General features: G+C 49.7%; 2 protein-coding genes across 3 annotated transcripts; one reads left to right on the plus strand and one right to left on the minus strand.

The window, feature by feature from the left end:
- Nucleotides 1-2,134: 2,134 nt before the first annotated feature.
- c8h11orf88 (chromosome 8 C11orf88 homolog) lies at nucleotides 2,135-3,057 on the minus strand. Its single transcript, XM_023957257.1, has one exon. It carries the CDS (start codon nucleotides 2,643-2,645, stop codon nucleotides 2,229-2,231), a length of 417 nt encoding a protein of 138 aa, XP_023813025.1. The 5' UTR covers nucleotides 2,646-3,057; the 3' UTR covers nucleotides 2,135-2,228.
- A 710-nt stretch (nucleotides 3,058-3,767) lies between these two features.
- LOC101172658 (myosin-11) lies at nucleotides 3,768-19,906 on the plus strand. 2 transcript variants are annotated; one of them, XM_023957259.1, is made up of 42 exons: nucleotides 3,768-3,842; nucleotides 5,910-6,183; nucleotides 6,633-6,803; nucleotides 6,945-7,101; nucleotides 7,678-7,705; nucleotides 7,908-8,007; nucleotides 9,157-9,249; nucleotides 9,322-9,385; nucleotides 9,466-9,564; nucleotides 10,129-10,272; nucleotides 10,350-10,445; nucleotides 10,524-10,642; nucleotides 10,722-10,874; nucleotides 10,955-11,128; nucleotides 11,797-11,970; nucleotides 12,039-12,153; nucleotides 12,228-12,421; nucleotides 12,499-12,620; nucleotides 12,840-12,909; nucleotides 12,976-13,136; nucleotides 13,207-13,315; nucleotides 13,386-13,517; nucleotides 13,586-13,792; nucleotides 13,879-14,016; nucleotides 14,083-14,206; nucleotides 14,358-14,529; nucleotides 14,674-14,886; nucleotides 15,001-15,145; nucleotides 15,216-15,422; nucleotides 15,582-15,686; nucleotides 15,773-15,925; nucleotides 16,158-16,406; nucleotides 16,486-16,698; nucleotides 16,779-16,991; nucleotides 17,079-17,240; nucleotides 17,329-17,457; nucleotides 17,528-17,616; nucleotides 18,117-18,240; nucleotides 18,419-18,627; nucleotides 18,702-18,810; nucleotides 18,881-19,053; nucleotides 19,434-19,906. In XM_023957259.1, the coding sequence occupies exons 2-42, from the start codon at nucleotides 6,019-6,021 to the stop codon at nucleotides 19,621-19,623; spliced, it is 5,964 nt and encodes a 1,987-aa protein (XP_023813027.1). In that variant the 5' UTR covers nucleotides 3,768-3,842; nucleotides 5,910-6,018; the 3' UTR covers nucleotides 19,624-19,906. The 2 variants fall into 2 exon arrangements, with proteins under 2 accessions (XP_023813027.1, XP_023813026.1); XM_023957258.1 differs by lacking the exons at nucleotides 3,768-3,842; nucleotides 5,910-6,183; nucleotides 6,633-6,803; ... (2 more) ...; nucleotides 7,908-8,007; nucleotides 9,157-9,249 and having other exon boundaries at nucleotides 9,300-9,564; nucleotides 19,263-19,548.
- Nucleotides 19,907-19,924: the final 18 nt, after the last annotated feature.

The raw sequence follows: 19,924 nt of genomic DNA on the forward strand, positions 1-19,924 counted from the left end.
TGATGTCGTCTAAAAGAGAAAAAAAAGAGATGACAGATAATCATTTGTTGACGTCACTGAACCGAGCATCAACCCACCGACCCAGCCTGGAGCCTGCAGGGTGCAGAGGCGGCTCTTTGGAGGTGTTGTGTCATTAAGAAACACTTTCCTGCTTCAATCGTTAAAATAAAAGACCACGAGAAACAGAAACATCTGATTCAGCTGAATCTCGGGGTAAATGGGCTGCAAAAAAAGAAAGGCAAGCAAGGAAATGGGATTTTTGCCGTGTATGTGCAACAACCCACGAGAAGAAAAGTGTTTTAAACTGTTCTTCTGACCTCCAGTGGGAGTTTTTGCTGCAGATGTTCATTCTATATTCGGATCAGGAGGAGCGATGAAAGGATCTCAAACAGATCAATCGGATCAACCCTGAAAACGTTTTTCCGTTTGTGACAATTAGGACAAACCACCAGAGACTTTTGAATGTGTTGCACATTTCTGCTGCACGGAACAGATGTTGTGTTGATCAGACGGTCATCTGAGTCTCATTAGTGAGTTTTTCCGCCTCTGCATCCAAACCATTCAGAAATGGTCCCATTTAAATTCCAAATCTGTTATGTTTTTGTCTTATGGCTCCATTCTTCTGCTGAAAAGAAGCTGATGGTTCTAAAACTCCACTCTGGAAATGAACTTTATTTCATGTTGGAATAATTATCCTTTTATTTTAGTGTGACTCACTTTAAAAAGGAAGATTTCTGGTGTCTCACCTAACCGTTCTGATACCTGCATGTGGCTGAATCTGTTCATCTCCCTCTTTGATGTCCTCTGAGACGGTTGGAGGACCCAAACGCAGGAGAAGACACCGTGATGTGCAGAGCATCGTAGCAGAAACTTCAATGACCTGAGGTCCAGTAGCTGCAGCTGAGATCAGGAGTGTCAGGGTTCTGACTTTCTCCTCAAAAAGAGAAGAACCACACAGGAGATGAGAGTTTTTGCTAGACTTCTGCAGAAGGAGAATCAGTCTGTCACAGCGTGAACAAAGGAGTTCTGCCTTCAGTGGATCCAGTCTGGTGGTTGATAACATGAAAGTGGGTCATCAAGCAGTACAGGAACATCAGATCTTGTAGAGTCAGCACTTTTCACGTCATTGTTTTCTTACTGAAAGATAGAACTGATAGATATAGCGTGTAAGCAAATGATAATTACATAACTCTGACAAGGAGAACCTCAGAGCTGCAGAGATCCTGACCGAGGAACGACCAGGACCAGAAGCTGGACAAGATCTGATGAACCCAAACCTAAAAACTCACAGACTGAAAGCAGTAAACTCAACCAGATCTTCACCGGGTCGCTGTTTACAGCATCACGCCTGCAGGAGCGTCAAACACCTGATCCAGGTAACCGGCAGAAGTCCGAGGAGTGAGCCCCAGGTTTCCACCAGGCTCAGGTGTGCTTCAGGTGAGCGGGCCTCCATCACCGTCTCCAAAGTCTGTGAGAATCTGAACGTGAGCTCTCAGCAACAGTGACCTGTGCCCGCCCCCCCCCTCACCCACGTGCACTCTGAAAGCTGTGCACGTGCCACATTCAGGGTCACAGGGGTTAAAAGTGCATCAACGTGAGACCATGACATGAGGTTTGTACAGACACCTGATGGCAAGTTCTCATCACCATGGCAACCCCGTCAGCTTCATGCCCACACTTGTGTTTCCTTTTCGATTTAGTGGACACGCCTGAATGTTTGGCTGTGCCTTGAGAGGCTGAGCAGACACACGGCGAGGGTTTGAAGGCTCCATGCGTTCCTGTCAGCAGGCCGCCTCCTCTTATCCCACACACGACTCCCCAGTGTGCGACGATGCTCAGACACTTCAATAAAAGCCTCATCTAGATCTCAAAGCGAGATGTTGGCAGCGAGCAGTAAATGATGGTTTGCATCCTTGTCAGGACAAAGTGTCCTGCAGAGTGATGTCATGGAGGCCGGCAGCAGCTGTTGAAGCAGCTCCTGTGTTTGATAGGACGGCTTCATCACAAAAACATCAGTGAACATCAGCAGAAAAAACATTTGCATTCTGGGTTGATTTGTTTCTGAGATGAAGTCTCCGACATTTCGGACCATTTCAATGACAGTTTGCTGTTTTTATGTGACATTTTTACTGAATCTGGTTGGAATTTTGTTTTATTGTAGTTCAGAACATCTTAGGACAACATTTCTGTTTGCAGCTACATAGATGAAAATGAACATAAAGTTGTTTTCATCTCTGCTGAAGCTGTCTGACCAGCTCCTTCTCCTCCTCTTCCTCCTCCTCCTCCTCCTCCATAGAGTCAGCGCCTCCTCTCGTGGACCTTCTCTCCCTGCAGAGCTGCAGCTCCCTCTGCCTCCTCAGCAGATCCGGGATCTGGCTCCTCCGGACGGCCACCTCCTCCTCGCACCGCCGCCTCTCCTCCTGCCTCCTCCGGCTCTGCGGCCTCTCTGCGGGGCCGCTGCTCCGCGGGCGGAACACGGGCAGCCTCTGGCGGACGTGGGCCGCCGCCGCCGGGCGGAGCTCCAGCGGCGGCGGGAGGGACACGGAGCTCCAGAGCCGCCTGGCGTGGGACACGTCCCGCGCAGAGGAGCCGGCGAACACGGTGACCTCCTCCTCCTGTCCCTCCAGTTCTCCCCGAAGAGACATTTCACCTTTCAGAGATTAAAAAAATGACCAAAAAACGGGAAAGTTTAATGTCACTATGGAAACGCAAATACGGAAAGCTGGAAAGGACAAAAAGAAAAACGCTGTCAGACCTCTAAGATAAGACAAGGACACAAATCACTGAAAGGCCTGTATACATGGATGGACCCTAAATGTTAAATGTAATTAATGCCTTAATGCCCCCCCAACCCCCTCTTAAGAGCTGCACGTGACACATTCACGATAAACAACACTTTTTTAAAAATGACGTTTTCTTTTTCCTGTTGGTTTTTATCTCCATAGCAACCGTTTTATTCTTTTGATCACTTGGTGGTGACGAACAGGTCCATGTTATTAAATTGAATGGGTTAGTTCAAAAGGGGCCCAAGTCCAAGAGGTTTGTTTTTCCAGGTCAAGCATAGTCAATACATTACAACAGACCTGGGACTTGTTTGCACATAATCAGACAGCTTTTCCCTTGAAGACCATAGAACATTTAATATCTCTATTTTGAAAAATTGTGGTCTTGGGCCCTTTTTGAACTAACCGATTCAATTAAGAATCAGCAAAAGCACATTTTTGGATTTCCTTGACAACTGAGGTTTTCTGTTCTGATGTTTTGTGTATTATTCTTTGCTTTGATTGCTTGAAATACACCATTTCAAATCAAAAAATGGCTATCCCTTCTCTATCTCTGTGCTTTTCATTTGTTTTTTTCTATAACTGAATGAGCTTCTGTATGAACTGGAATAAAACCACGATACCTCAACTTTAGATTAGTACACATTTGTTTTTAATATTTAGAATCTGAAATATTTACATCTAGGTTTCTAGGCGTTTCTGTTGTTTGTGGAGCGGTTTACTGCTGATCTGAAGATCGCAGGTTCATTTCCCGCCTTGTGTCCTTGGGTGATTAACCGCTGCAGGGGCCAAAGGAAAGCACCTGAAGCCCTGCCAGTCTCTGCGTAACAAACGGTCTTTTCGTTAGGGAAAAGCTGAGGCTCTTCATTTGCAAGCAGCCGGGTTCCGCCTCCTGTTATTGGCTGGATGGAGATGAAATGCAAACTTTGTGCAGAAGGGGGGTGGCGTCTGGTTTAAATAGCGTGGAGGGGGGCGCCCAGCATCACCTTCACCCTCCTGTCATCCACCTGACATAATATTTTCAACATCCTGGATTTCAGCATCATCTTAAACCGAACAGTAAGTATAGATGTTTTTGATTGACAGGTCAGTCTACATTTCTGTGTTGAATTCAAGCAGATTCATCTCCAGTTCCCTGATCTCTCAGTTAGAACGCCGTTTGTGTCAAAATGTTTTACTTTTAAGAAGCTAAACTTGTTTTGTTCTTTACTTTAACATTGATGTGTTTTGGTGGTAACTTGAGGACCAAAGCTGCAGTTCAAACCCTCAGTCTGCTGTGCTGAATGTTAGCGATGCTCAGGAAGCCACACAAGGACATGACCATTCACCGTTTTGGTGCAGACGGTAAGCTTGGTTGAACACCTGAGCTGCTGCACCTTATAAGGCGATGAGGTGCCGTTGGACCTCACAGACTCGGCTTTGGGTTCCCAACCCGCCAGCTGAGGAGGGTTAGCCAAACATGGGCATTCCAGCATGGCAGCTGTCCTGTCTGATGATAGGAGTTATCTGTGTGCTGATTTTCATGTTTTATTGCCGTCTGTCCAATGGGACGTCCCGGCAGCAGTCCAAGATGAGTCTGTGAGTATTTTCATAGCAAGCAGGGAAACGTGGGGATACTGTTATCAGCAGGATTCTTCGGAGCACTTTGGTAAAACTTTATGTAAATGAACGGAGCGGCGTACAGATGCAAAGCAGCTTTGTTTGTTTTATGGAGGCAAATTTGACCTCATCAAAGGGAAAACATTCAAAGCTTCGAGGATCCGATGAAACTTCCAACATTTGTTTTTTAGAGAAATCAGATTTGACCTTCTTTGGAAATTCAACATTTTGTTCTTTCCATTCAAACCCTGCTTTTGTTTGTTAGTATTACCAGATAGGGCCTTTATTTTGTAAAAAAAAGGAAAAGAGAAAGATTTTTTTATGGTTTTCTTTGATATACTTTGTTTTCCTAATTATTTTAATGAAGGAAATGACTGTCTTTGTGTTGCCGTGGTTACGTTCTCATCAGAGACTAACCAAACATCTAAGAAAGGAAGCAGAGGTCAGACTGGAGTTCAAATCTTTCCAGAGAACCTCGAGTCTGACCAAAGGGTTTGTCTGGGCATCGTAACTCTTTCCAAACATCTCCAGCAAGAGAAGCAGTCATCAAAAACTATAATCATTTGATAATTGGAGGCCTGTAAACTTCTTAATTTTGGCCATGGATTTAAACCCAAGCCAGAGAGAGAACTTATTTCTATTTCCCCTGGAGATGGTCAAGGCTCCAACAGAACCACATCATCTGCATAGAAGCAAGAATCCCGATGCCTTCAAATCAGAGGTCCTCTGTTGCTGTTCACTCTAGAACATGATCTCCATCAAAGTTGTAAACAGAATCAGTGACAAAGGGCAACCTGAGAGGAGCCCAAGACCCGCCAGAACAAGCTCCTCTTCTAGTGGTAATGAGAGCTGAATCTCTTTGTTAGGATGGTGTTTCCCAAACTTACAGGTCGCCATCCTTCTGTGCTCGCCCAAACTCACAGCTGCCACTGAGGCCACAGTTAATCTTGATGATAATCTCAAGCATGGGAACCCAGGAACCATGAGAGAGGAAGAATCACAAGACTGGAGTTTGGTTCAGGGACTGAATGGGAATTCTTGGGGAATTGACCAAAGTTTATCCAAAATCCACAAACTGTGAAGGTGTTTGTTCCTAAGAACCTGTGGCAGCAGGTAAAGATCTGCTCCATCATTCCTCATCCAGGAATGAACCTGAACCACTAAAGAGATTCAGCGGTTTGACCATGAAGTGGTTCAAAACGTCCTGATCTACTTTCTCGATAAGGAACCATTACCCCACTTTTCCAGGTAAAAGATGCCCCCAGACCTCCATGTGAGGCTGACCAGGTGTCAGTTTGTTGAGAGGGCCCCCATAGTCTGTCACTGGTTTGATTGAGCACCTTCCACACCAGGGACACTTCAGAATCTCTTTGGTTCTTCAGCAGCACTTGTTTTTCATCGTTTTTGAATTAATTCCAGTCCAGTTTCAGCACCTAGAAGCTTTATTCTGACCATCTTAGGTCTTGTGATGTTTTGATAAGTCTATCGTTCATCTCTGTTGTCTGAATGTCTGTGTGATGCCTTCAGGCTTGGAGTCGCATCGTGCTCAGAGGTTACATTGAGCCCCTCTGCAGACCCTGACATTAGCTCCGCCCCCTCCATCCCTCACACCAATCCAACTACCAACACTTCCAACATGGCGGATCTTTCTGCCGACGACAGCAAGTACCTCTTCCTGGGAAACGATTTCCACAGCAGTGGGGTGGCACAAGCCGACTGGGCGGCCAAGAAGATGGTGTGGGTGCCGTCAGAGAGGGAGGGGTTTGAGGCCGCCAGTATCAGGGAGGAGAAGGGCGAGCAGGTACTGACCACGCCCCAGATGTGGCACTTTTTCACCTAAGATTCCTGGAAAACTCATATCATAATTGTTTTTCTTCAAAAAGCAACACAAAATACTATTTTGTTCAATTGTTTCCTACTGTTCTAATCTTTCTAATTTTTCTAGTCACTGTGCTGCTTTTTCCTTTTTCCTATATGTATGTCAACCAGTGCTGTATGCGATGGAGATGTCAATTTCCATGCGGGAACCTCCCAAATGGATAACTAAAGTTGTCTATCTATCTATCTATCTATTTTATGTCCTCTTGATTAGTAGAGAAAAAAACATAGTCCAGTCAGGTTTTATCTAAATCCAACAAAAACTTCAATTCCCAGAGCCCCGCCCCTTCACATTTGGTGAGGGGGCGGGATATTGACATTGATCCTCCAGCAGGTCAGGATGGATTCATGCAGCCCGGGTTTCTTCTGCAGGTGCTGGTGGAACTCTCCAACGGTCAGAAGGTGACGGTGAGCAAAGACGACATCCAGAAAATGAACCCTCCCAAGTTCAGTAAAGTGGAAGACATGGCTGCTCTCACCTTCCTCAATGAAGCCTCAGTCCTTCAGAACCTACGAGAACGATATTTCTCCAGCCTGATCTACGTAAGGAACCTCCTTTCAGGCTTTTAGATTGGACCTAATTCCCTACCATCTCACTGTTCTTAGTAGGAAAAAAGAAGAGAACACATCTTTGACTTCTGAATGAAAGTTTTCTTACGCTTTTCTGCGCTCTGTCCTCCTCAGACATACTCTGGTTTATTCTGCGTGGTGGTCAACCCCTACAAGATGCTGCCCATCTACTCTGAAAAGATCATCGAAATGTACAAGGGCAAGAAGCGGCATGAGGTGCCGCCGCACATCTACTCCATCACGGACAACGCCTACAGGAACATGCTGCAGGGTAACGTGCTCCATGACTGTTCTGACACAAGTCTTCATTATTTCTTATTTTCTTGTAACTGAATTTGAAGCAGATTTGAGGATTTTTCTTCAAAAACTTTTATCGTCATATACATATACTTGTGAGCATCTCTGCTGCAGCCCAGAGGAAACGTTCGGTTGTTTCTGGAGGACAGAGCTGCCATTTATCACCCAGGTTCTTGCCACATGACTTTATAGTCTACATCCCATAATTATAAAACATTTTGATCTGTAGCCTTCAATCTTCAGGGTTATTGATCCCTTGGTCCACAGTACTCACAACATTGAAATACTTTAGAACGACAAAATAACATAAATAGCTGTCATTACAGCTACTAAAGCATTACCCACAATCCTCTGCTCAGTTTGACTCTGAAGGGTCCGGTGCTCAGCCATGAATGGAGCCCATCTGAGCAGAACCTCCTGCTGTTTTCAGACGTCTCTGTGAGAGAAATTGTTCCCTGAGCTACTTGGTTTAAGGCTGGTGTTCCCTCAGCGCTGACGTTTGTTCTGATGGGCTTCAGCTCAGGTTCTGCTCTCCTGTGTCTCCCCACAGATCGAGAGGATCAGTCCATTCTGTGCACGTGAGTCCACACCGTTTTCCATCAGAATTCTGAGAGTGGAGACAGAAGTGCCCTAAATGCTTCCATGTTTAGTGTTGATCAAATTGACTAAACCTCCAGAATATTCCTTTGGAGGAGGAAAGACAGATGCAAACTTGCAAAGGTGTCCGTTTTTAAGGCAAAGTAAATCTGATCAGGAGACCCGGTTCTGCTCCTCCTGTAGAGGCGAGTCTGGTGCCGGGAAGACCGAAAACACCAAGAAGGTCATTCAGTACCTGGCTGTCATCGCTTCCTCACACAAACCAAAGAAGGACATCAACCCCGTAAGTGCCCACGTTTGCACAGAAACATTGCGGTCGTGACGTTCTGATCCAACCTTAAGGCATAAATTCTGCCGTAACAGGATTCAGTGGCTGCAGCCGTGGTCAAGGTGAGGCCGGGTTCATGGCGAGTGTTTCTGCTGACGCCACTGGGGCTTCTGGTTTCACTGCTGACCTGCAAAAACCCAAACAAAAGCTCCTCGTTTTTGACAGTTAATTTAAAAAAATGAAGCTTATATGTAATGTAGAATCATTTATACTTCCTTCTGAATAGAATAGAATAGAATAGAATAGAATAGAATAGAATAGAATAGAATAGAATAGAATAGAATAGAATAGAATAGAATAGAATAGAATGCCTGGACAAAGAATGGCATTTAAAAACAGTTCCCTTGACTCTGGAGAATCAAACTATTTTCTTTAAGGGTTTAAAGTTTATTTATTTACTTTTTCGCATTGGGAAGCAGCAATTAACAGCAGCCAAGAAATTAGAAATAAAATCATAAAAATAAAAAAAAGAGAGCCAAATTTGATGCAGTGAGTTCTCCTGTGTTAAAAGTGGAGACATAAGACAATGAATAGAATAAAAAAGCAGATAAAAATATTCAAGAATCAGAAGGATCTCAGTGAAGGATGAGAGTTCACGACAGTGACAGTTTTTGTTCTGGCCGGTTTGGACCTGTAGCATCTCCCAGAAGACGGTTGAAAAGATCAAACTGGGAGGAGTTTTGTTCTTCAGGATGTTTGTGGAGTTGGTGGCGTTTTTTTGTGTTGTGTCGGTCGCCTTTTCTCTTCCCGTCAGCCTCTGAGCTTTTTAGGCGTTCCTGAAAATCAAAAACAGTCGTCAGGACTTGGTGAATCTTTATAATCAATAAGCCAATTTTCCATCAAGGACAACAGACGATTTTTATCTTCTGTGAGCTGCATGAATGGCGTGCTCCCTCCTTTTCTCTGGACGCTGCTTCCAATCCAGCTGACATGAACTCTGAGAGCTAATTATGTCCTGAGACGGTTTCTAACCAGACTGTTCTCTTCCTGCAGCAGCAGGCCGGGTCTCTGGCTTATGTGAGTGTTCAAAATCTTCTCTTTGTGCAGCACTGCATGTCCGTGTTCTCCCTCTTTTATGGGTAAACATTTGTTTTTGGGCCGCAGGGGGAGCTGGAAAAACAGCTGCTGCAGGCAAATCCCATCCTGGAGGCTTTTGGAAACGCAAAGACCATCAAGAACGACAACTCCTCACGCTTCGTAAGCACAGACAGATGAAAGCGGGAACCTTTGAGTTTCCGGTGGGTGAAAACCGGCTGCTGTCATCTGCAGGGGAAGTTCATCAAACTCAACTTTGACGTGTCCGGCTGTCTTGTTGGGGCGTTTATTGACACCTGTATCCTTTTTCTGGAAGCCAAATGTTTAGTTTTGACTTCTGTGGAAAAAATGATCCCAGTTTATTCCTGAACCAATCAGATCTGCTGGAAAAGTCTCGCTGCATCCGGCAGGCCAACACGGAGAGAGCCTTTCACATCTTCTACTACATGGTGTCTGGAGCCAAGGGCAAGATGAGGGGTGAGCCCCTCCCACAGAGGTTTAGGGAATAAAACACTTTCTTTTCTGCTTTTCTTGGTGGTCGAGAAGATCATTAACCTCCCTCTAGATCGTTTTGTTTGATTGATTTTTGACAATATTGTGTTCATAAAAGAATGTTCAAGTCAGATGAACAGCTGTTGAAATGATTTTTTCTTCAGAAAGGCAGCCCCAAGTTTGGAATTTGGGGGGGGGGGGGGGGGGGTTACTCTGCAGGGAATAATGAACCATTTATGGTCTAAAAGTTTTTAAAATATGTTCCACCAAATCACACTAGCTACCATTTACTTTTACCATTGTTGCTGCACCGCTACTGTCAGGTTGGGGGTGTGAGGGGCAGTAAGACAGTGTGTGGGGGGGGAGTGTAAACAGATGGGTGACAGGAAGTGGAGGCGGGCTAACATGCGCCAATAGTCCCTCCCACAACTCATAGGTGAATTTCTAATAAGCATTGGTGATGTGAGAAGTTCTTGGTGCTCAGAGATGCTTTGGCGTCTGAACATCGTGAAGCTGCAGTCTGTGTAACCATGGTAACTGTGTCTGCAGACGAGCTGCTGCTGGAGGACTTCAACAGCTACTCCTTCCTGATGGGGGGTCACGTGGAAATCCCCGGTCTGCAGGACGACGAGCTCTTTGAGGAGACCTTGGAGGCCATGGAGATCATGGGCTTCACCCAGGAGGAGAGATTAGGTTCTGGTAACCCTCTGTGGGCTCCAGCTGGTTTGTTCTGAGCTGACCGTTAGTTCTGCTCTTCCTCGCCCCTGCAGGAATGCTGAAGGTGGTCTCCACGGTGCTCCAGCTGGGAAACATCAGGTTTGAGAAGGAGAGGAACAACGAGCAGGCCACCATGCCCGACAACACTGGTAAGCCTCAAATTGATGAGACTATTCTTAACCCAGACCTTCCTGACGGCTCCCCCTGCACCCCGCCCCCAACCACAGCGGCCCAGAAGGTGTGCCACCTGCAGGGCATCAACGTGACCGACTTCAGCCGCGCCATCCTCACCCCAAAGATAAAGGTGGGGAGGGAGGTGGTGCAGAAGGCTCAGACGAAGCAGCAGGTATACTGCAGAACTGCCGTCCATCGGTGCCTGGGGCTCCTCCAGGTCAGGTTCTCATGAGTTCTTCCTTCACCTTCAGGCGGATTTCGCCGTGGAAGCCCTGGCTAAAGCCATGTACGAGCGCCTGTTTCGCTGGATCCTGGCCAGAGTCAACAAGACGCTGGACAAGAGTAAGAGGCAGTCCTCGTCCTTCCTGGGCATCCTGGACATCGCAGGCTTTGAGATTTTTGAGGTAAACTCAGGGAAAAAACAAACCCAAACATTTAAATGCTTCAGATTTCAGACTTTTTTCTCCTACATTGTCGTTTGCAGGACAATTCATTCGAGCAGCTTTGCATTAACTACACCAACGAGCGTCTGCAGCAGCTCTTCAACCACACCATGTTCATCATGGAGCAGGAGGAGTACAAGAGGGAGGGCATTGAGTGGAACTTCATCGACTTTGGCCTTGACCTGCAGCCCTGCATCGAGCTCATCGAGAGGCCGGTCAGCACCGCCGCAGACACAAACACACAACCAGCGACACGCAAATGCATTCATATTTTCATTCTTTTAACTAAAGCAAAGTTGGATGAGGAATAGCCGTTTAAAAAGAAAGGCGTGAAAGATTCAACACTTCAATAAATCACTCTGTAAAGTTTTTAGGAGAAGAGAAATGTCTTTCCTGTCAGCTGTCCTTTTCAATCAAAATGAACGGGTTCTAATTTGGTTCTGGTTCGTCTCCGTTGAAGAACCCTTCCTACTTTTCCCAGTAGACAAAGACACGGCGCCGTGTGTGTTGGTTCTGAAAAGTTCTGTTCTCCTCCTTCCAAACCTGTTCTGACCTCCACAGATGGACCATCATCTGCGGTTCTTAGGCTTAAAGCCCCTTAAGGACCACAGAACCAGAGAACATCGGACTCTCCTCCTTTTAGAAAACCTTTTGTAAAAACAGTGTTCTGACACCTGGTTTGGCAAAGGGTTGTGCTGGGGGGGGGCTCTTCAGAACCAGTCTTTAGAACCATGAGCTGCTGATTTGGAGGCGGAGCTAAAGAACGTCTCAAAGTCTTGGAAGGAGGGGCTAATGTGAACACTCACCTGTCCCTGCAACCTGAGCCCCACAGGAACCAAAGTTCCCCCCCGTCTGAGCGTGTCTGTGCTTCCACATCCTGCAGAACAACCCCCCCGGCATCCTGGCTCTGCTGGACGAGGAGTGCTGGTTCCCCAAAGCGACAGACACGACGTTCGTGGAGAAGCTGATGAACACCCACAGCGCTCACGCCAAGTTCTCCAAACCCAAACAGCACAAGGACAAGCTGATGTTCACGGTGCTGCACTACGCAGGAAAGGTGAGGATTGGTGAGGAAACTCAACCTGTGTGAGTCTGGAACCGTCACAAACCGTAGCCTCCCTCAAGGTGGACTACAACGCAGCGGATTGGCTGACCAAGAACATGGACCCTCTGAACGACAACGTGACGGCTCTGCTCAACAACTCCTCCAGCGGCTTCATCCAGGACCTCTGGAAGGACGGTCAGTGCTGCTGTTCCACACACACCTCTGTCCTCTGCAGCTTCACCCACTAAAGTCTTCGCGTTTCCTGTCAGTGGATCGAGTCGTGGGATTGGACACCATCAACAAAATGTCCCAGAGTTCCGTTCCCACGTCCACCAAATCCAAGAAGGGCATGTTTCGCACGGTGGGCCAGCTCTACAAGGAGTCTCTGGGCAAACTGATGGCGACTCTGCACAACACCCAGCCCAACTTCGTCCGCTGCATCATTCCCAACCACGAAAAGAGGGTAGGAGGTGGCCTCTGGGGAATGTCCTGCAAACCGTCTCCCGGTCCGCTCATGAGCTTCCTGCTGCCACCCTGCAGGCAGGAAAGATGGACGCCCACCTGGTTCTGGAGCAGCTGAGGTGCAACGGGGTTCTGGAGGGCATTCGGATCTGCAGACAGGGATTCCCGAATCGCATCGTGTTCCAGGAGTTCAGGCAGAGGTGGGGCAGCGTCCATTACTGTGTTTTCTGTAAAACCTGGAATGTCAGTTTTTTATTCGGAGGTGATGTTCAAGCAATCTTCTCCAGAGGATTCCATTTCTGTTGCGTCATCGAGCGGCTCCACTCGGGTCCTCGGGTTCGAGCCTGAAGCCCATCGCCGTTCTGGTGGTCGGCGGTCTTTGTTGTTGCTTTTCAGGACAGCTGCTGTGATGTTTGCAGGTATGAGATCCTGGCTGCAGGCTCCATCCCCAAAGGCTTCATGGATGGGAAACAGGCGTGCGGCCTGATGGTGAGCTGCACGGAGCGCACGTGTCCGCTGTGCGGACTGAACCTCAAACCTCCTCTCTTGTTTCAGGTGAAGCACCTGGATCTGGACCCCAATCTGTACCGAATCGGACAGAGCAAGATGTTCTTCAGGACAGGTGTTCTGGCCCAGCTGGAGGAGGAGCGGGACCTCAAGCTCACCGTGGTCATCATCGCCTTCCAGGCGCGAGCGTTAGGCTTCCTGGGTAGAAAGTAAGAGAGGTTTGGCGTGGAGAAACGTCCTGCCTGCTGCCGCCTCCTTCTGAGAAAACTCCTTCTGCAGGGCGTTCAGCAAACGTCAGCAGCAGCTGACCGCCATGAAGGTCATCCAGAGGAACTGCGCCTGTTACCTCAGACTCAGGAACTGGCAGTGGTGGAGGCTCTTCACCAAGGTTTCCTCCAGTCAAACGTCTGGATTAAAGATCTAAGAAGGTGCTCCCGTGTGACTCACCTGTGTTTCAGGTGAAGCCGCTGCTGCAGGTGACCCGGCAGGAGGAGGAAATGGGGCAAAAGGAGGAGGAGCTAAAAGCAGTCAGAGAAGCAGCTGCCAAAGCTGAAGCCGATCTGAAGGACATAACCCAGAAACACTCTCAGGTGACGCTGATTTTTGTGGTTCATCGATTGGGACAGATGTGAGGAGTGACAGGAACTCCTTTTTGCAGCTGGTGGAGGAGCAGGCGATGCTGGAGGCAAAGCTCCAGGCGGAGGCGGAGCTATACGCAGAGGCCGAAGACATGAGGGTTCGTCTGGAGGCCAAGAAGCAGGAGCTGGAGGAGGTGTTGCACGAGATGGAGGCCCGGCTGGAGGAGGAGGAGGAGCGCAGCATCTCCCTTCAGCAAGAGAAGAAGGAAATGGAGCAGGAGTTACAAGTCAGAGGGACTTTGATGGCTTAGCTCCCATCCATAGATGAGACAAAAAGCATTGCATTTTGGGTACATTTTGAGTGTCTCTGCAGCTGATGGAAGCCCACATCGTCCAGGAGGAGGATGCCCGGCAGAAGCTGCAGCTGGAGAAAGCTGCTGTGGAGGGGAGGGTGAAGAAGCTGGAGGAGAACCTCCTGCTCTCAGAGGATCAGAACAACAAACTCCAGAAGGTAGAATCAAAAGTCAGGATCCGCCTGCGAATCCTGGAGAACCTTCATGAACGCTCCTGTCTGCAGGAACGAAAGCTTCTGGAGGAGAGGCTGGCCGACATGAGCTCCAACCTGGCTGAGGAGGAGGAGAAGTCCAAAAACCTGAGCAAGCTGAAGAGCAAACACGAGTCCATGATCTCTGAGCTGGAGGGTCAGTCAGCAGGCAGTCACCTCCTTCAGTTTGGGACGTTTTAGAAAAAAACTGCAGAAAACAAACAAAGTTTTGTGTCAGAGAAACATTTGAAGTTCTGACAAAAGAATTCCAGCTGTGCTTTTGGTTCTTCGCTCTCCTGTCACTTCAGTGCGTCTGAAGAAGGAGGAGAAGACTCGTCAGGATGTGGAGAAGGCGAAGAGAAAGGTGGAGGCGGAGCTGGTTGACCTGCAGGAGCAACAAGCCGACCTTCAGGCGCAACTAGCCGAGCTCCGCGCTCAGCTGGCGGCTAAGGAGGAAGAGCTTCAGACCACACAGGCTTGGTGAGAGGAGACGCAGATGGAGAATTGATGCGTAGAAACGGTCCAGGTCAGAAACATCGTCTCATCTCCTGGAGCTTTCCTGGGTCCAGGACCAGAACCGTCTTCTGACGGACAGATAGTCATCGGTGATCTTCGTTTTCACAGTCTGGATGAGGAGAGCAGACAGCGGGGGGCGGCGCTGAAGCGGGTGCGGGATTTGGAGGCGTTGCTCGCAGAGCTGCAGGAGGACCTGGAGGCGGAGAAGGTGGCGAGAGGGAAAGCTGAGGCAGCCCGCAGAGACCTCGGGGAGGAGCTCAACAGTCTGCGTTCTGAGTTGGAGGACAGCCTGGACACCACTGCAGCTCAGCAGGAGCTCCGGTCTGTGAACCCAGTTTTCCCACATCCGTTCACTCAGAAGATCCTCCTGCAGGAGCCTTCACGGCTTTCTTCCTCTGAACTTCTCCCTGGTGCTTGGTCATGTGGTGTTGGCAGGGTGAAGCGTGAGCAGGAGATGGCCATGTTGAAGAAAGCCATGGAGGACGAGGGGCGGAGCCATGAGACTCAAATCCAGGAGCTCAGGCAGAAGCACGGCCAGGCCGTGGAGGAGCTCAGGGAGCATCTGGAGCAGGCCAAGAAGGTCTGCTCGCTGGAGGACAGCGCTGGCCGCTCATCCCAGATCACAGGATCACTCTCATGGTTGTTTCCAGGTCAGAGCTGCTCTGGAGAAAGCCAAGCAGGCTCTGGAGAAGGAGGCGGCAGATCTGAGCGCTGACCTCCGCGCCCTCAGCAGCACCAAGCAGGATGTGGAGCAGAAGAAGAAGAAGGTGGAGGCTCAGCTCAATGACCTGCAGCTGCGCTTCAGCGAGAGCGAGCGCCAGAGGAACGAACTGTCAGAGCGGGTCTCAAAGATGACTGTGAGTCTGGACCTTCATGACCATTAAGTCCCTCCTCTCAGACCTCCTCTGGACAGCAGTCTGCTGATGCAGCAGCTTCCATTATTAGCTTTTGAATCTGTACGACACGCGTTGATCACCCAAACATGGATGTAAGGAGCATCTGTTTCTCAATGCCAGGTGGAGCTGGACAGCGTGACGGGTCTGCTGAACGAGGCAGAGGGCAGGAACATCAAGCTGAGCAAAGAGGCCTCCAGCATCAGCTCCCAGCTTCAGGATGCTCAGGTGAAAGCCCCACAAAGACCAGAGCTCTCCACAGCTCATGGCCTTCATGCCTCAAGTACCAACTTCCCGAGGGGCTTCTGCTGCAGGAGCTGCTGTCAGAGGAGACGCGTCAGAAGCTGAATCTGTCTGGACGCCTCCGGCAGCTGGAGGAGGACAAGGGCTGCCTGATGGAGCAGCTGGAGGAGGAGATGGAGGCCAAACAGGCAGTGGAGAGGCAGGCCTCCAGCCTCAGTGTGCAGGTCAGTCATGCGGGCAGCTGGATTACGGGGGACATCTCATCTCATCAGCGGAGAAACTGCTCGTCTGAGCTCCTTAGCTTCAGAAATCCTAACCTGGGAACATTTTTCCCTAACATTAAGATGCTGATGTGAACTTGACCACAGGAAAAAGAAAACTCGCGCCAAATCTTTTTAGGATGCTGCTCACGTCAAAACACCATATTAACAAAGTGGTTGCTCCCTCATCTGTCAGCTGTCCGACCTCAAAAAGAGGCTGGAAGAGCTGTCGGCGGCCGTGGAGCTCCTGGAGGAGGGCAAGAAGCGGCTCCAGCGTGAGCTGGAGGCGGCCAGCGGCGACTACGAGGAGAAGGCCGCAGCCTACGACAAGCTGGAGAAGAGCCGCGGCCGGCTGCAGCAGGAGCTGGAGGACGTCCTGATGGACCTGGACTCCCAGCGGCAGCTCGTCTCCAACCTGGAGAAGAAGCAGAAGAAGTTCGACCAGGTTTGGAGGAGGATCCAGAGTGCAGGGACGACTGCTCAGCAGACTAAGAATCAGAGCTCCATCTGTTTGGTGCTCACAGATGCTGGCAGAGGAGCGAGCCGTGTCAGCCAAGTCTGCAGAGGAGCGGGATCGAGCGGAGGCAGAGCTGAGGGAGAAGGAGACAAAGGTGCTGGCTTTGATGAAGATGCTGGAGGACAAACAGGAGGCTCTTCAGGAGGCAGAGAGGACAGTGAAGGCCCTCCGGGTTGAGATGGAAGATCTGATCAGCTCCAAAGACGACGTGGGAAAAAGCGTAAGCCTCAGCTTCAGAGAAATGGAGGAGAAGATCTGCACTTTCATCTAAAGTTGGGCATTTTGTCTGATGTTTGTCAGGTCCATGACCTGGAGAGGGCAAAGCGAGGCCTGGAAGCCTTCGTGGAGGAGATGAAGACTCAGATGGAGGAGCTGGAGGACGAGCTGCAGGTGGCCGAAGACGCCAAGCTGCGCCTGGAGGTCAACAGTCAGGCTTTGAGGGCGCAGCACGAGCGTGAACTGCAGGCCCGCGAGGAGCAGGGCGAGGAGAAGAGGAGGCAGCTGCTCAAACAGGTGAAACCTCCTGCTTCCATGGTTGTCGTGCAAACATCTGAGGGCAGAGGACAACACACAAACATGGCTCCTGGTGACCTTTTTGAGGTGCGGGAACTGGAGGCGGAGCTGGAGGAGGAGAGGAAGCAGCGAACTCTGGCATCTGCAGCGAGGAAGAAGCTGGAGGGAGAGGTGAAGAACACGGAGGAGCAGCTGGAGGCCGCCAGCAGGGGGCGTGATGAGGCCCTCAAGCAGCTCCGCAAAAACCAGGTCAGAGCATCTGCAAGTGAAGGAACTCAGCAGCTTCTTTGCATCCTAAATTCGGACATATTAGAGTGATTCTTTGGTGTGCTTGCAGGGGCAGCTGAAAGAGCTGCACAGGGAGCTGGAGGAAGGTCGCGCAGCTCACAAGGAGATCCTGGCCTCCGCCAGGGAGGCGGAGCGCAGATGCAAGAATCTGGAGGCAGAAATCCTGCAGATGCAGGAAGTGAGTTCCGTCACCTCCGGGTTCAGTTCCTCCGGACTCCACTGATGTCCTCCTTCTGCCCTCCGTCCAGATGCTGGCTGCAGCTGAGAGAGCTCGAAAGCAGGCGGAGACGGAGAGAGACGAGCTGTCTGAGGAAGTGGCCGGGGGTTCCTCGGGGAGGTGATTGATCACCGTGGAGATGCAGAGCTTTATGAAAGGATTGGATGTCTTTAGGTTAAAGTTGGTGGGGTTATATCAGTGTGTGTGGGTGGGGGTATCAGGGGCAGGGGCATCTGCCACTGTATAATGAGAATCTGGTCACATGACCCCTTTAAGAATGACTTAAAGAAGGAAGGTCTCCAACACCCCACCGCCAACACAGATCAGTGACCGGTCACACCGTCCATGATGGGTCTTCATTTGGATTTAACGTAATTGTTTGGAAGTACTTGAACTAAAACGGCTTTCATGCTCATCAGGATCCAGAGGCGCAGTCAGAGAGGAGAATAGTGAAAATGATCTGATCCTTCGGTCCAGGACGGCTGCTGCTGTGGGACAGAATAAACTACAATTTAGTGAAGATTAGAGATAAGACAACCCAGAAGATCTCACGTTTTGGGTCCAAACTGCGACAGGACCTCTTCCCTGGTGGTTCTGTAACTCCTAACCTCCCCATCCAGGTCTCTGCTGTCAGACGAAAAACGTCGCCTGGAGGCCAAAATCAGTCAGCTGGAGGAGGAGCTGGAGGAGGAGCAGGCCAACGTGGAGACCCTGAATGAGCGGCTGAGGAAGAGCCAGCAGCTGGTCAGTTCTCACGCTTTCAGAGGAAGACCTTTTCCATTTCCTCTTCCTCCTTTAGGATGTTTGAAATGAGAGGAACTGCAAAGAGAGACGCCTCCGTCCAAATCTGCAGACCTGACCCTAAGAGCTTTGAGGGGTTCCCATGGATTCGCATCCTCATTGATGGTTTGTGGTGGTGCAGGTGGATCAGCTGGGAGCAGAGCTGACGGCAGAAAGAGCGTCCTCTCAGAACAGGGAGGGGTCCAGGCTGCAGCTGGAGAAACAAACCCGGGACCTGAAGGCCAAACTTCAGGACGTGGAGAGTCAGGCCCGCTCCAAGCTCAAGTCCTCCGTCGCTGCTCTGGAGGCCAAACTGAGGGAGGCGGAGGAGCAGCTGGAGGTGGAGAGCAGGTGAACATCAGCAGATGGCAGCAGAGTCCAGCTCTGGAGAAGACCACTAACAGACTCCAGTGTTCCACCTGCAGAGAGCGGCAAGCCAGCGCCAAGAATCTGCGCCAGAAGGAGAAGAAGCTGAAGGATCTGACCGCCCAAATGGAGGACGAGAGGAAGCAGGCCCAGGACTACAAAGACCAGGTAACCCTCGATGGGCCGGACGCTTCTCTGGATGATGCAGCACAGATTCCTTCTCACATTTTCCTCGCAGATGGAGAAGAGCAGCGCCCGCATGAAGCAGCTGAAACATCAGCTGGAGGAGGCAGAGGAGGAGGCGCAGCGAGTGGCGGCTGCACGCAGGAAACTGCAGAGGGAGCTGGACGAGGCGCTGGAGGCCAACGACGCTCTCAGCAGGGAGGTGTCCTCACTCAGGAGCAAACTGAGGTAATCTGGAGCCCCAACTTAAACTGTGGGGTCTGTAGAGGCAGAACTGTAAAGCACGGAGGTGGAGGCATGATGGTGAGGATGACTGACGGCTTTTAGAATGAGATCTTCTGCAACAAATATCTGATAAATCAGAGACAACCGAGATCCACTGTGACCTTAAACTCCTTCCTCCTGCTTCTGCCTGCTCCTCTTCCTCCTGTCTGCAGACACCTCTGAGCTTCGTCTTCCTCAGACCTGTCAGTTCTTCATCACTCTGATTACACCTGCTGTCCCTGTACGCTCCTCCTTTTTGGAAACCTGCTCCTGCCCCGCACCTCCTCACAATGCTCTTCCTCCTTTTCTTTCTGTTGCTCCTGATGTGGCGGGTGTCCCCCCAGGCGTGGAGGTGGGGAAGTGCTGACCAGCGGCCAACGGGTCGGCGGCGGTGGCAGCATCAGGAACTTTGGGGGGGGTGGCAGCACCACCTGCCGGTTGAAGGAGAACTCGATGGAGGAGGAGCTTAACTCCCCGTCTCCTCCCAACTACACGGGGGAGGAGGAGGAGTTCCCCCCCGCCACTGATGAGTGATGTCCATCAGCCTTTCCCCAGAAACATCACGGCAGTGAAAATCCTTTGAAGTTAAATTTGTTTAGATGGAATCAAAAGTTTAAAAATGAAAAAATGTGTTAGTTTGACAAATTTATGAAAAAAACACTTAATTTTGTTTTATTTATTAAGTTCAGTAAGTTAAAGGATAAGATTAATTAAAAATGTACTTCCTGTTTTAATGATGTCCTTCAAAATAAAAGCCCACTCATTTTACTCCTCAGATCCAAATGAGATGTGAATAAAGTGACCTCATGACCCCACAGCTTTGTGTCTGCAGCGT

This window comes from Oryzias latipes, chromosome 8 (genome assembly GCF_002234675.1).
Source record: "Oryzias latipes chromosome 8, ASM223467v1".
Lineage (NCBI taxonomy): Eukaryota > Metazoa > Chordata > Actinopteri > Beloniformes > Adrianichthyidae > Oryzias > Oryzias latipes.